The sequence below is a fragment of the Heteronotia binoei genome, chromosome 20 (genome assembly GCF_032191835.1).
Source record: "Heteronotia binoei isolate CCM8104 ecotype False Entrance Well chromosome 20, APGP_CSIRO_Hbin_v1, whole genome shotgun sequence".
NCBI lineage: Eukaryota > Metazoa > Chordata > Lepidosauria > Squamata > Gekkonidae > Heteronotia > Heteronotia binoei.
The window spans coordinates 36,991,142-37,007,115 of record NC_083242.1 but is presented as its reverse complement, the minus strand read 5'-3'; the positions used below and the strand labels follow the sequence as shown (position 1 = coordinate 37,007,115).

Here is a 15,974-nt window from a genome sequence, read left to right as displayed (position 1 = left end):
AACTGGCAGTGGACTTCCAGGGTTTCAGACAGAGGGCTTTCACAAGACCTGCTATCTAGAAGAAGAAGAAGAAGAAGAAGAAGATATTGGATTTATATCCTGCCCTCCACTCCGAAGAGTCTCAGAGCGGCTCACAATCTCCTTTACCTTCCTCCCCCACAACAGACACCCTGTGAGGTGGGTGGGGCTGGAGAGGGCTCTCACAGCAGCTGCCCTTTCAAGGACAACTCCTACCAGAGCTATGGCTGACCCAAGGCCATGCTAGCAGGTGCAAGTGGAGGAGTGGAGAATCAAACCCGGCTCTCCCAGATAAGAGTCCGCACACTTAACCACTACACCAAACTGGCTCTCCTCTCTAGTCCTTTTTAACTGCAGATGTCGGTGATTGAACCTGGAACCTTCTGCATACCACTGAGCCACAGCCTCCTCCAAAGGCGGGGAAGCTGAAATAAATGGGAAGAAGTAGGAATCTACTCCTAAGAGACATACAATGTGCTTTGTGCACTATTATGTAAAATTTGCTCTCCTCTCCCTGAACTTGCAATTTTCCAGAAGTGTTGGAAATCCTCTCTCTCTCTCACTCTCTCTTTTACTCTTGGAATAAATAACCTCGGCAGGCAAAGCCCATCAATCGGTGTGTTGCTCTCATTGAACAGATTCATGAATAACTTGCAGATTAAAAGCAGGCCTCTTTCAATCATTTTTAAATGAGCGCTGTCCCCCGGGGAAAAGGGCGTTCAGGCTGACAGAGCTGTCATAAATAATCCATGCACCTTTCTCGTCGGGAACAAGCACTTCAAATGAAGTCCCCTCCCAGCCTGCGTTGATGAACTTTCCCTTCATTATTCGGGAGAGGCTGGCAACCGCCTCCTTTGCTGCAAAGGGCGACCTGGGCCAAAGATCTAACTAACGACGGAGGAGGGGGATTCATTCCTGGACATTGAGGCACCTATTAAGTAAACAAGGCATTAATTGCCCCTATTTGCTGGGGCAGTTAATTCCGACCTATGAGAAAGCCTCCTCTGCTTGCTGGATGCTGCTGATGTCCCCTGCTTTCCAAGACTAGCTGGTCATGTTGGGGCTGAGCAGGAATTTTGAGGGGCCTTCTGTAATTCCCCTCCCCAGGCCTCATTTTGGGCAGGAGCTCACAGGAACGGAGCTCCGGAAGCTCTAAATTTTACAGTGCTCTTTCTTTCCTAGTAAAGCCCCGTAGGCAGAGTGGTAAAGCTGCAGTACTGCAGTCTGAACTGTCTGCTCACGACCTGAGTTCGATCCCGACAGAACCTGGGTTCAGGTCTCCAGCTCAAGATTGACTCAGCCTTCCCTCCTTCCGAGGTTGGTAAAAGGAGTCCCCAGCTTGCTGGGGGGAAAGTGTAGATGACTGGGGAAGGCAATGGCAAAGCACCCTGTAAAAAGTCTGCCGTAAAAACAGTCACCCCATGGGTCAGTAACAACTCGGTGCTTGAATCTTTACCTTTAGAGAGCCAGTTTGGTGTAGTGGTTAAGTGTGCGGACTCTTATCTGGGAGAACCAGGTTTGATTCCCCATTCTTCCACTTGCACCTGCTGGCATGGCCTTGGGTCAGCCATAGCTATCACAGAGGTTGTCCTTTAAAGGGCAGCTGCTGTGAGAGCTCTCTCAGCCCCACCCACCTCACAGGGTGTCTGTTGTGGGGAAGGGAGATAAAGGAGATTGTGAGCCAGTCTGAGACTCTTGAGTGGAGGGCGGAATATAAATCCAATGTCTTCTCCCCCCCCCCAAAAAAAACCTCCACGCCTCTGAGCTCCACTGTTCAACCCCCCTGTGAGAATTTTGCTGAACTCTAAAAGTTGACAAACTTTCTAATATTTCTTCCCACAAAAATGGGAAAATAACTGAAACATCTAAAGCAGACAGATGGAAATCTTCCTCATGCCACTGGGGCCACATAGGAGAAAGTAATTTAGAAAGTATGATGGGAGTAAAGGCTTATTATTTTATTATAATTCAAGAAGCATTTTAAGGTAGATGCTGAGCTGATATAGCTTAGTCCACCTTCTGGGGATGTCAGGGGGCGTGGCATATGCAAATGAGTTGTGGTAATGAGCTCCGGCTGCTCTCTTTGTACAAAACGACCCCTGTCCCCCCCCCCCCCTATCAAATTACAGCTGTCTTCTGGTGACCCTGAAGGAGTTTCAAGGCAGGGGCTTTTCAGAGGTGGTTTGCCCTTGTCTGCTTCTGGTCATGCTCCTGGTGTTCGGGTCTCCAGGTCAGGGCAGACAAAGAGAGGTGGTTTTCCATTGCACAGCCCTGCGTAGCATCCCTGGACTTATGCAGTGATCTGTTGTCCAGATACTAACCAGGAGTGGCCTACTGAGATCTGAGGAGATGGAGCTACCCTGCACAAACAGGTGGTTTGCTGTTGCCTGCCTCTGCGTAGCAACGCTGGACTTCCTTGGTGGTCTCCCATCCAATTCCTAACCAGGGCTGACCCTACTTAGCTTCCAAAACCTGACCAGAGCAGGATATCCCGGTTCAGCCAGGTCAGGGGGGGTGGCTTTGTTAGGAGACTCTTCCCCCCCCCTTTCCCTTTTCCATGTTGTGGAATGGGCTAAAAAGAGCCAGTCTGGTGTAGTGGTTAAGTGCATGGACTCTTATCTGGGAGAGCCTGGTTTGATTCTCCCCTTCTCCACATGCAGCTGCTGGAATGGCCTCGGGTCAGCCATAGCTCTGGCAGAGGTTGTCCTTGAAAGGGCAGCTGCTGGGAGAGCTCTCTCAGCCCCACCCACCTCACAGGGTGTCTGTTGTCGGGGGAGAAGATATAGGAGATTGTAAGCTGCTCTGAGTCTCTGATTCAGAAAGGACGGGGTATAAACTAACTGGGGTGTTTCTAAGATGAGAAGCGTTAACGAAGCAGGAGATCAGTGAATCAAGTCGATCTGCCACGAAGGGGAGGTCACTTTGAAGGATGTTGAAGATTTTTTTCCCCCCTGACTTAGAGAGCCTGGACTAGCTCAATCTCATCAGATCTTAGAAACTAAGCCAAATTCAGCCCTAATTAGTACTTGGCTGGAAGACCAACCACCAAAAAAGCTCAAGGTCACGACACAAGAGGGAGAACACCTCTTGCCCTGCCTTGGATGGCCCGAGCTAGCCTGATCTCATCAGATCTCAGATCTGGATGGAGGGACCCACCAAAGAAGTGGAACGGCAGGCAATGGCAAAGCCTTGGAAAGCCTCTGAGGCTCTCCACAAGCCGGTTGTGTCTCCACCGCCAAAAAAGGAAGTCGTTTTAATCCTCGTAGCTTCGAGTTAAGGGCCTGCCAGTTTCTTTTTGGAAACTAATTTTGGTTCTGTTGCGTTACAATGGCGGGGAATGAAAGTACGGAGAAGTGACCTTTTCTTCTAATGAATTCATCACGCCGCATAGCTTAAACGACCGATCGTTATGCTTACTTCAATTTAAATGACTAATCAGTTACGAGGCAGATCATACTCAGCATTTGTTGTCGCTCTTTCCTATCTATAAAACCCCAGAGCAGAGTCTTGTGGTATCTTGAAGACTAACGTTTTTTTTAAAATCCTCACCTAAGCTTTGGAAGGTCTTGACCTGGCTTGATCTTGTCAAATCTCAGAAGCTAAGGAGGGCTGGGCCGGGTCAGTACTTGGATGGGAGAGACCACCAAGGAAGTCCTGGGTTGCTATGAAGAAGCAGGCAATGACAAACCACCTTCCTTTCTCTCTGTCCTGCAGAGTTTTGAGAGCAGAAATTCTACTTTGTGAGCTCCTGGCATTAAAGTTGTGAGCTCCTGCATCAGTTAGTGTACTCTGGGGCCATCTGGGTTTGATTCCCCACTCCTCCACTTGCAGCTGCTGGAATGGCCTTGGGTCAGCCGTAGCTCTGGCAGAGGCTGTCCTTGAAATGGCAGGTGCTGTGAGAGCCCTCTCAGCCCCACTCACCTCACAGGTGTCTGTTGTGGGAGAGGAAGGGAAGGTGATTGTAAGAGAGTCAGTTTGCTGTAGTGGTTAAGCGTGCGGACTCTTATCTGAGTTTGATTCCGCACTCCTCCACTTGCACCTGCAGTTAAGTGTGCAGACTCTTATCTGGGGTTTGATTCCCCACTCCTCCACTTGCACCTGCTAGCATGGTCTTGGGTCAGCCATAGCTCTGGCAGAGGTTGTCCTTGAAAGGGCAGCTGCTGTGAGAGCCCTCTCCAGCCCCACCCACCTCACAGGGTGTCTGTTGCGGGAGGAGAAGATACAGGAGATTGTGAGCCGCTCTGAGTCTCTGATTCAGAGAGAAGGGCGGGGTATAAATCTGCAATTCTTCTTCTTCTCTTGCTTGGGACATGACTGACTTGTGGAATGCCTGAGCAAAGTCATGTGTGGATGAGGCTTCCACATGGCAGCCCCCCTCCCCCATTAAGCAGTGCATAGGGGAGGGGGGGGGAGAGATTTGTTTCCCTCCAGTTGGCCTCTGCCCTTTTTTGAGGTTCCCCAACTCAACTTGGTCTTCTTTTTTTTTTAAAAGAAGACAAAAAATGGGATTGAGAACGCCGTTGGAGGAGATGGGCCTGGAAAGGAGAACGTGGATGTAAAATCCTGGCGATGGACCCCCCTCCGGGCTGGCAGAAGGTATTTTGTGACCCAGGGCTGGCGCTGGGGTTTCTGCCGCTCCAGGCAAGGCTCAACACCCCTGCCCCCCAATCAGCCCAAGTCAGGCCATATTTGCATGGAGGAACCCCTTTCCAAGTGGGGCCAGATCACTTGGCCCTTCCCTTCTCCAGCATCCTCGGAGGATGCTGGGGAAGGGAAACGCCACTCTTTTGGTGCTGAGGGACTGGGGCAGCTCCTCTGACCCCAGAGAGCCAAGAAAAAATGAGCAGGAGGCTCCGGGAAGGCGTGAGTGGGGAGGGGCCGCTTGCCCCTGCTGGAAACTGGCGCCCAGGCGATCGCCGACTCCCATGCGCCAGCCCTGCTGTGGCCCCCATGCAAGACCCTGAATCTGACTCCAGGACACGGGTGGCAAAACTGTGGCTTGGAAGCCACGGGTGGCTTTTTCGCACATGTTGTGTGGCTCTCAAACACCACCTCCCCCCCACTCCATCAGCCACCTTGGAGAAGGCATTTGTCTCTTTAAATCATTTCTCCAAGCCAAGCCAGCCGGCAGCTTGGAGAAGGCATTTAAAGTTGCTTTCCCCACCTCTCTCTCTCCATCTATTTTCTTCCCTCCCTGTCTTGTAGCTCTCAGACATCTGATGTTTATTCTATGTGGCTCTTAAAATGAATGAAGTTTAGCCAGCCCTGGGTAGGAAGACCCAGGTTCCAATCCCCGCTCTGCCACGGAAGCTCACTGGGTGACCTCCCATGCTCTCAGCCACACCTACCTTACAAGGTTGTTGTGAAAATAAAATGGGGGCGGGGAGGGGAGGATTGGGGAGAGCCAGGCTGGAATCCCCACTCATGTCATGGAACTCACTGGGGGAGCTTGGGCCAGCTGTATGCTCTCAGCCTAGCCTACCTCGCAGGGTTGTTGTAGGGAGAAAACAGAGGAGAGGAAGACAAGGGAAACCACCTGAGGGACTGGGGACGGGGAATTAGATTTTGATATCAGGTAACACGCCCACCCCAAGCAGGTTGAATGGGTGCACAGGGTTGCCAGCCTCCAGGTTGGGCCTGGAGATCTGGAATTACAGACTGCAGAGATCAGTTCCCCTGTGAGAAACGGTCTCCCCCCCCCGGAGGGCGGCCTTTAGGGCATTATGCCTTGTTGGGGTCCCTCCCTCCAACCCCCACCCCACCCATCTCCGGGAATCTCTCCCCTCCCGCCCGGAAGTTGGCAACCCAAGCGCGGGCACCCTTGCCTGCGGGCAGATCCAGGCGAACCCTGTTGAAACCCAGCTGAAGGAGGGCTTCTGCTCAGTCCCTGGCAGTGCCCTCCCCTCCCCTCGCCCTGCCCGTGCTCCGCCTTCCCGCTTTTGGGGAGGGGGTGCCGCAAAGGCGCGCCAGGGAGGGAGCGAGCGAGCGGGATGGAGGCGGGTGGCGGCAGCGCCGCGCCCCTCCTGGCCGGCCGCAGACTGCAGCGCGGGCTCCCCCCCGGCCGGGCAGGGCAGGCGAGCGGCGGGCGCTAGGCTCGCAGCAGCGAGGAGGAGAAGCGCGGACTGGAGGCGGCCGGAGGGACTGCCTTGCCATGCCGGGGCGCGCCGGCGGCGGGGCATTATGTGGCGGGCCGCTGCGGTGAGTGGCCGGGCAGGGGGAGGGGGGCGACTGGCCCGCGCCGGTGACGCCGCGCACCCGCGGCACTGCGGGCTGCCGGCGGGCGTCCGGGGCGGCTGGCCGCAAGCGCGCCTCTCCGCAGGTGGCCGCCGGCTTCTCCTTCCCGGAGGCGGGGGGGGGGCTGCCGCAATCGGAGCGGCGCTCTCTTCCCGAGGTGGGGCGCGCGCGCGCGTGTGTGTGTTGGGGCGGGGGGGGGGGAGCCTTACTTTCCCCGGGAAAGCGTGCGTAGGATTGGGCTGCGCACGTCCCTGTGCGGAGGGCAGGGGAGCGGGTCCGCCTGCCGCACCGCGCCTCCTCGGGAGTGGGGAGCAAGCCCCGCGGCGGTGCCTGGAAAGCGGCGCCGGGTCTCCCTCGTGCGCAAAAGCGCAGCCGAGCCGCGCGCGGGGAGGGGACGGGGGGTGGTGGGAGCAGCGGTGGGAGCAGCGGTGGGAGCAGCCCGGGACCTGGGAGCAAATCCCGCTGCAGAGCGCGGAGCTGGCTGGCCTCTGCGTAAAGGCGCGGCGAGCAGAGAGGAGGGCGCTTCGAAGGCTGGCCTCGCGTGGGGCTCGAACCAACTTTCCGCGGGTGCGCCTGGGCGGCGGGCGGGTTGCTCTCTTGCCGGCTTGCGCGGGCGCCTCACTCGCCCCTCCTGCCCGCTCCTCTCTCCGCAGAGCGCCCTTGCACGGATCCTGAGCGATGCGCAGCCCCGGGGCGGGCGCGGGCAGCGGCGGAGGCCAGCGCGATGGAGGGAGAAGCCCGCCGTGACGCTCCGCGCTGACCAGGCCGATAGAATGCCCGAGCTGGCGGCGGCGGAGGCGGCTACACTTTCTCGCATCCCCGGTACGGAGCCGCGGCGGCTGGGAGCGCGGGAGGAGGAGGAGGAGGAGGAGGAGGAGGAAGATCGGGGCGCAGCCCGGCAGGGGGCGCTCTTGGCCTTCGCTTCCCCCCAGCGGCCCCCTATGAATGGGCGGCCGGAGAGGCGCGCTAGAATTCCCCCTGCTACGTAGGAAGAGGGTCAGGGCTGCAGGATTTCGGGAGGGGAGGGGGAGACGGTGTGTGTGTGTGTGTGTGTCCCCGTGTGTTTTGTGCATGCCTGGGTCCTCACTGGTGCAAACAGGCCCCCCTCCCTCTCCCCTCCACAAACGTGGTGCAGTAAAAAAAAACAACATGGGGAGGGGGAAAGATTGCCTCCTTCCATGAAGGAAGGCCCCAGTACCTGGCTTCTCTTCCCAGCACAGGTTCACAAGCCCCAAGGGCTGTTTGGGCTGGTCTTACTACGCTCCCCTCCCCCTCCTTTTGGACTCTTGTCTGATCACACTGCGGTCAGGGGGAAAAAAAAAATCTACCCTGCAACAGACCGTGGCACAGTTGGAATCCCAATGAAGTTGGCAGGGGAGAGGACGAGGGACAGCGCCCGAGACCCTCTCTGCTGCCCACCCAGAGCTGCAGCGGTGGCGGTCTCCGTCCGAGCTCCGCTGGAGGAGGGGGGATTGATGGATGGACATGGCCTTACGGCTGCAGGCAGGATCCGAGCAGAGGGGAAAGGGACGCAGAGCAGTGTAAAGGAGCACCTCTCTCTGGGTAGCAGCGGCAGGGCTCTCTGCACAAGCGGGTGGGAGAGGGGAGTCCTTTCCGCCCACCCGTAGGCTGAGCGAAAAGGGGTCCCCAAGCCCCACTGCAAGAGGGCTGAGCGTGGAGCCCCCCGAGCTCCTTGCCACAGGTCGACGCTCTTGAGAAATGGATGCCTGCCGAATGCATGCCTGCTAGCTGATGCGTGAGGAGGCCCGCTCCAGAGGGAATGCGGAGTTGTGGGGCGGGCTGTGAGAAATAGGTTAGAATAATGCATGCCTGAGCCTCGTCCAGCAACGCAGCTGGTTTTGCATGGCCGGCTTGAAAGGAGTTTTGGAAGAGAAGGTGGCTGCTGGAGCGAGAAGGCTGAGGGGAGGGAGGGGAGGCACAGAGAGCGGCTGCTTCTTCGGCTGCGGAAGGGGAAAAGGGGCAGGTGGCGGGCCTGGCGGAGCTCCCAGAATTACTTTCCAAGATGCCTGTGCAGCCTGCTTTTCTCCCCCTCGCCCCCCCTCCCCCAAGCGAGGCAAATTGGGAAGTCACTCGCTCACCTGCGCTAAGTCTTTAAACCGCTCTGCTGGGTTTTGGGTCTTGCAGAACCTGCCCAGCCAACCTCAGCTTTGAGAGCAAAAACTCGGTGTCTGTCTTGCAGTTGGCTTGGCTGCAACCTGAGCGCTCTCCCCCCCCCCCCCCCGCTTGTCAGGCTGAAGTGAAACTTTTAGACATCTCCGTCTTCGAGAAGGAGTCAGAAGTCCAGGGATGTCTTGCTGGGGGACGGTCTTCTCTCTCGCTGCGGTCAGGAGACGGCGGCGTTTCATCCTGATTCTTTGCCTCCTTTGTGCGATGTGACCCCCCCCCTTCCCCTTCTGCAGGGAATGGAACTGGTGAAGATGGCCCGAGCTTGCTGGACTCTCCTGGTGCTCCAGACCCTGCTGACGGAGTCGGCTCTCCACGGGGCAGAGAGGAGCTACCCCATTCTGAACGTCGCCGTCATCCTGGGCCGGATGCAGCGCCTGACGGAGAGGGACGTCCGCGGCCTCTGGACGGGGGAGATGGCGGCCAACTTCACCCTTGAGGTCAACGTGGTGCCCCTGCTGGTCAACCAGACGGACCCCAAGAGCATCATCACCAACGTTTGCGACCTGATGTCTGGCACCAAGATCCACGGGGTGGTTTTCGGCGACGATACCGACCAGGAGGCCGTCGCGCAGATTTTGGATTTTATTTCCTCGCAGACCTTCATTCCAATCTTGGGGATTCATGGTGGTTCCTCCATGATCATGGCGGAAAAGGTAGGAGGAAAGCCGACGCTTTGTCTCTAGGGTACAGCGATCTGCCTCCTAAGGCCTGTTGGGAAATGGAGGATTTGGGGGAGGGAGAGTGGAAGGGCTGCTTTTTGGCCAAGGATGCAGCGACTTTGCGTGGCGTCTTCTCATGCTTCATTGGCACCCAACCCCACGGGTAGAATCTCCCACGAGCTCTTATTGTTATCGTCTATCTCTGGCTGCAGGAGAAGCTGAGAAAGTTCCTTCTTATTATTGCGGGCCGACGAAAGGATGCTTTAAAGGAGTTTTGTGTCATAGAAAACCAGAAAGGCTCTGATAGATGTCGGTGAGGTGGGGACCAGGGTTATCGTGCCATCGTTGGTTGGACTTCTAAAGCTTCGTGTTTCTTCTTCTGACTTTGGTCGGTCTGGTGCGAAGGCATTTCAAGGCTTGTCTGCCCTATAGGACTTCAGCCATCGAAGGGTCCTGCCCTTTCTCAGAGAAGCTCGGAAGCTGTAGTTCAACAGCGAATTCTTGGCACCCTCCCCAAACTACAGCTCCCACAACTCTTGGGCGGGGGACCGTGACACTAAATCGGTAGCCTAGATAGGCCTTAGACGTGCTTCACAGCGCTTGGAGGCTGTGGCTGGGAGGGGACAGAGCTGCTGCTGTTCTCCCTTATGGAGTAATTTACACATGTTGTTGTGTTAAGCGCTGTGCCAGTCTTGTGAGCAGGTTGTGGTGGTGTTTGCACAGAAATGCGCGAGTCCATACATTTAGATGCGACAGGTCACATCATGATGATTTCTGGAGCCTTTATTTCCCTGTTTGGGTCACTTCACGGCTATTCCTGGAGTCTTCACCATTCGGATCACTCCATGGTGATTCCTGGAGCCTCCGTTTGCCTGTTTCAGTCACACCAATGGTCCAGCTCATCCCAGTGCTTTGTTTTGCATTTTCTCACACTGCAGATAATTAAGTTACAGCATGAGTAGCTCCCCATTTTAAATAGAGGAGGATGACGTAGATACACAAGCGATGACTCCAGCATCTGTTATCCCTGAGAGCTTAATAGAGCCACCATCTTTGAAGGCATCGTGCCTTGGAGTGTGAGAGGCTGTGGACGCGCAATTGCAGCTTGTCTCCGTTGTACTCTGCTTTGACCTGGCTGTCGTATGGAGCGCTGGATTACATGGTGCCTCATTCTTATCCTTCTTGTGACTTTCGCAGAGGGGTGGGTTCCCTGCTGTTTCTCCCCAGCCTTCAAACACGGAAGTTCTGTATGGCTGCCAGGGGTGCCTAATAGCCCTTGCCTCTGTAAATTTGTCGACATATTAAAACTCTGCATATATTAGTGGCCTTTCTGCATTTCAGTTTCTCTGTGAGGTGCCGGGTGCATTGGTTGTGTGGCTCCTATTGTTGTCGTTATTGAGTTACAGCTAAGAGTATCACATCGTAGCAATCTGGGGACATTATTTCTTCGTAATGTCAAGTGTTGGCAGCTTGGGGCAGAGATCTACCAAGTCCCACGGCGAAGCGAGGAAAGACAGTTCATGTATTCTCTAGAGTCTAGAGGTGCTGTGGATGTTCTCCAGATCATAGCTTGAAGTCTGAGAATGTGGCCTGCTGTGTCAACGCAATGGTCAGGGCTCGGTAATCAACTTGGCAGCCTGAAGAGTTGGGCGGGCATGAAGCGGAGACGTAAAGCCCCACTTGGGGACCTGCACGTGAAGGTGTCATGTAGGGAAATTGCAAAGGGAGGTATATAATGCAGGAGTGTAAAAGATCTGTGTGTTTTTGTAACCCGACAACCTAAAAGAAAAAGACTGCCTTGTCTTGATTAAACTCTGGCGGGGCGTGAGAGGGCAGGCCCACTTGCTTTGGAGGCTGGATGTGGTCTGGGGCAGAGGGCACTAGTTAGCCATCCCCTCTAGTTGCCAAGAAGGACCCCACGTTCCAGGTTGCGGTGGAAGAGGCCCTTGTCACCAAGACAGCAGACCAGTTCACCACGGAGGTCTGGCAGGCACCAAGCACACTGGTCTCCCAGAGGCCCTCCACTGTGGCCCACCACGTGGAATCAGCCGAGGTTCTGCAGCTGCCCTGACCTACTCACCACGCCTCGTGCCCGACCGCCACACCACCTCACGCTGCCTTCTCGAGTCTCTGTGCCAGTTGCGGAGAGCTTGTAGTTAAATTCTAGTTAAATTGTTATATACTGTACAATGTATGCATTAAGTTTTGTTGTTAGCCGCCCTGAGCCGCTTTGGCGGGGAGGGCGGGATACAAATAAAATGTGATGATGATCCCCGCTGCAGGCTGCTTGTGGGAATATGCGTGGCTGCGTGTGAAGAAGAGATGCAGGATGGGAGTGAGGAAAATGTGGCCGGGCGGGGAGTTTGCTCTCCTGAATGTCAGGTGATGGGGCAGGCAGCTGCAGAGTCCCACGGCCGGGGCTCATGGCCCCTGGTGCTGTTCCTTTCCCAGGCTTTGCCGAGGCAGAGCTGCCCGCCGCGAAGAGCTTCAGAGCTGATCCTGTTTGTCGCTGCTGTAACGAGTTGACGATAATTCTGGGAGGCGTTTGCTGACGGGAGAGGCACTTATTAGCTTTTCAGCAAAATAATTTTCTCAGCACATCAAAAAACCTGGAACTGTTTCTCGACAGAGGCTTAGTATACCAAAAAACAAATCAATTTTCTTTTTAAGGACGGGATTCTCTTCTGATTTCTTTTCATCTCCTCCTGGCCGACTTTGATGCTAAACGTCTTCTGGTACCGATAAGAACGAGGGGTCGCGACGCTTTGCACCAGCGGAACAGGCAGATTCAGGAGGGTTCTCCCTCCCGCTTTCAGTTCACCACCTAGATTAGCATCTCTGCCTTGCAACAGCATTGAAGCTATGGGGGGCAGGCTGTGGCTAAGTTGTATAGCTCCTGCCTTTTCTGGGCCCTGGTATCTCCATCTGAAAGGACCAAGTAGTAGGTGATGGGGAAAACTTTGACCCCAGAACCTGGGCAGGCACTGCTAGTTAGAGTAGGCCATTGGTGATCTGACTCTGTGTAAGGCAGCCTCATGTGTTTAGATTACCATGGGCCAAAATGGTGGGCCCAGCAACTAATCTCATGATCTCCCAAGAATGAAAGTGTGTCCAGATGAGGTTTCCTTTCCTTTGCCTCTCCCGCACGTCTCCCTGTCTAGGGTAGCTGGCAACGACGGCTGTGTACCTGCTGTTCATCTGAGCGCTGGGCCAATAGAAGGACTAGGACTTCTTTTTTGTAGCAGGAACTCCTTTGCATATTAGGCCACACACCCCTGATGTAGCCAATCCTCCAAGAGCTTACATGGCTTTTAGTTCCGGGCCTGCTGTAAGCTCCAGGAGGATTGGCTACATCAGGAGTGTGTGGCCCAATACGCAAAGGAGTTCCTGCTACAAAGAAAGCCCTGAGAAGGACTGCTTGGGTCAGAACATCCCCAGACATGATCATTCTAGTGTTTTCTTTTGCTGGCTGCAGATGGCCTATGAAGGGTGTGTTCTTCCTTTCTTTCGTCACCCCCAGTCTCAGGCAGTCAGTGAAGGGTGGGGTATAAATCCAATCTCTTCTTCTAGGTGCCCTGACTGGCTCCGTCCTGCATGAATTTTGTTTTGTCTCTCAAAGAGCTGTCTACACTGGTAGTCATCTCTGTCCTCTGTGGTAGCGAATATCCAAATAACACAGCTTCTTCTCCGATGCAAGGGGTACATTCTGCAGTAGAGAAGAAAGGGTGGAAAGAGAGAGGTTTCCAATATGTATTCTCCCAACCCAGCCTCATGGGTCAAAAGGAATCTTCTTTTCCTGGAGATAAGTTTCAGAGGGGAGCTTTTTTGGCCTACAGTAGAACAAAAGCTTACACCCTGAAACTCTTGTTGGTCTCTGGACTCAGATCCAGGGGCAGAATTCTAGCAGGAGCTCCTTTGTATATTAGGCCACACACCCCAATGTAGCCAATTCTCCAAGAGCTTACAAGGGTCTTTTTTGTAAGCTCTTGGAGGATTGGCTACATCATGGGGTGTGTGGCCTAATATGCAAAGGAGCTCCTGCTAGAACTCCACCCTTGGGCCACACCTCCCTGATGTAGCCAATCCTTCAAGAGCTTACAAGGCTCTTTTTGGTAAGCTCTTGGAGGATTGGCTACATCAGGGGTGTGTGGCTTAATATGCAAAGCAGCTCCTGCTAGAATTCCACCCTTGCTCAAATCTAGCTGTTCAATTCACGGGGCATGCTTTTTACCTCTCTTACAGTTGGCACACCCAGTAGCTAATGACTGCAGTAGGATCTATTGCCGTGAGTCATAATCTGGGAAAAACCCATCTTTCGGGTAATGAAAGCTCAGAGAACTTTTCAACCCAGACGTTCAGCTTTCTAACCAAGAATGGTTAAAAATACAGAACATAGTGGGGCCGACGACAAGGTGCCTATCGTATCCCAAGTTCATGGCACAGTTCCTGTTTTGTGCTGGCCAAGGGGCATCCATGCAAGGTGCTAGCAAAGTTTAATGGAAACTGGTCTATAGCAAGCACAGTTGGCATTAGGAGAGGGGGAGGAGATCTCTTGATAACAGAGAGTAATTTCCCAGGTGGCCAGTTGATCAGGCATTTCAGCACCTGGGAGAGCTCCAAGGGGAAAACAGAAGTTGCTCCCGACATAGTCCCAGAGCACAGCTTGACCTTTATGATGTTGGGCAAGTCTGATGCCTGCCAGAACTCTAAAGAATCAAGAATTTTAAAGGTGCAGGACTCTGTTGTCTCTGACAGTCTCAGCTATTCTGCTTTTTAGCATCTTTCCTTCAAGGAGCAGAGGGTTAGGGCTGTTCCCTCCTTTTCGGTTGGTCTTGTTGCCTTCCCGAGAAGCAGTGAGAAACCATGCATATGTGTGTGGGGAGGGGGTAAGGGTTTGATTCAGACTTCCTCACTTGACAGGTTTGAACGGCCACCCGCAGTTTCAGAGCCTGGCAGGGCGTCTTCATTACATCATGAGCCACAGCTGATGTGTAGGCTTTGTTTGGGGGATCCAGCGCTTGAATTGAGAGTTCTGCAGGCAGAAACTGAGATCTGACTAGAGGACCAGGGTGTTTGTTTGGACTTCAGGGCCTGCCCTCAGGGGCCAGAAGTAAAGAAGATCCTACATTGGGTGGCATCCAGATTAAACTGACAATTTTCAATGAATATTCCTTGCAGATACCCCCCACACATAGTGTCTTCCTTCAAGAACCTGTTATCTTCCAGAAGTAGCATATTTCTTGGAGATCCGTGGGTTGCAGTGGGAGGGGAGAGACAGGTCTGTTCCACTGATGATGATGAAGAAGAAGACTGCAGATTTATACCCCGCCCTTCTCTCTAAATCAGAGTCTCAGAGCAGTTTATAATCTCCTATATTTCCTTCCCCCACAACAGGCACCCTGTGAGGTAGGTGGGGCTGAGAGAGCTCTGACAGCAGCTGCCCTTTCATGGACAACTCTACAAGAGCTATGGTTGACCCAAGGCCATTCCAGCAGGTGCAAGTGGAGGAGTGGGGAATCAAACCCGGTTCTCCCAGATAAGAGAGCTATGGCTGACCCAAGGCCATTCCAGCAGGTGCAAGTGGAGGAGTGGGGAATCAAACCCGGTTCTCCCAGATAAGAGAGCTCTGGCTGACCCAAGGCCATTCCAGCAGCTGCAAGTGGGGGAGGGGGGAATCAAACCCGGTTCTCCCAGATAAGAGAGCTCTGGCTGACCCAAGGCCATTCCAGCAGGTGCAAGTGGAGGAGTGGGGAATCAAACCCGGTTCTCCCAGATAAAAGAGCTCTGGCTGACCCAAGGCCATTCCAGCAGCTGCAAGTGGAGGAGCGGGGAATCAAACCCGGTTCTCCCAGATAAGAGAGCAACGGCTGACCCAAGGCCATTCCAGCAGCTGCAAGTGGAGGAGCGGGGAATCAAACCCGGTTCTCCCAGATAAAAGAGCTACGGCTGACCCAAGGCCATTCCAGCAGCTGCAAGTGGAGGAGCGGGGAATCAAACCCAGTTCTCCCAGATAAGAGAGCTCTGGCTGACCCATGGCCATTCCAGCAGCTGCAAGTGGAGGAGTGGGGAATCCAACCCGGTTCTCCCAGATAAGAGAGCTCTGGCTGACCCATGGCCATTCCAGCAGCTGCAAGTGGAGGAGTGGGGAATCCAACCCGGTTCTCCCAGATAAGAGAGCTCTGGCTGACCCAAGGCCATTCCAGCAGGTGCAAGTGGAGGAGTGGGGAATCCAACCCGGTTCTCCCAGATAAGAGTCCTCACACTTCACCACTACACCAAACTGGCTGATGAAATGTTTAGTCCAGATCTAACCTGCAGGCTTCTGTTTTTGGCAGTCTATCGGAAACCTCTGCTTTCTCTTGTTTCTTGTTCAGAAGTTTATATTCTGACTGGCCATGGCAAACAAAGCTCTGTACAAACAGAAGACTGTTAACTTGGAGCAGTAAAAAAATGCCTTTAGAATCTGCCTCACGATATTGGGAGCAGGCCATTGGAAGGCTGTCTGAAGCCATTTTTGCTTGAGATCTCATCGGCCTCAGATGGTACGAGCTGGGGGCAGTCTTTGCGAGCACGTTCTCTGGAGTGTGCTCTGTCAACGCGCAGCTGAATATATGTGAATGAACATCACCTGGTGAGAAGGTACAGGGCATGCCAGAGTTCAGCCAGGGAACCGCGCCATTACCGTTAACAATGAGTGTGGAGGAGAAAAAGGTACTCCCACATGTTCTCACGTCCTGTCTTTCTTCAAGCTCTGTTGTCTCACCTCATCCCTTGTCTGATTTTTTTTTTTGTTTTGCTGTGAAGTCTCAGCTGTCTTATGGAATCCCCGTAGAGTTTTCAAGGCAAATGGGTGTTCAGAGGTGGCTTGCTGTTGCC

General features: G+C 54.1%; 1 protein-coding gene across 1 annotated transcript in view; it reads left to right on the top strand.

Annotated features, from left to right (window-relative positions):
* Positions 1-8,676: 8,676 nt before the first annotated feature.
* Positions 8,677-15,974, top strand: part of GRIN2A (glutamate ionotropic receptor NMDA type subunit 2A) — a 388,418-nt gene continuing 381,120 nt past the window's right edge. Inside the window, exon 1 of the mRNA XM_060260719.1 lies at positions 8,677-9,092. Coding sequence (XP_060116702.1) covers positions 8,691-9,092 — 402 coding nt within the window. The 5' untranslated portion in view covers positions 8,677-8,690. The remainder of the gene's footprint in view (positions 9,093-15,974) is intronic.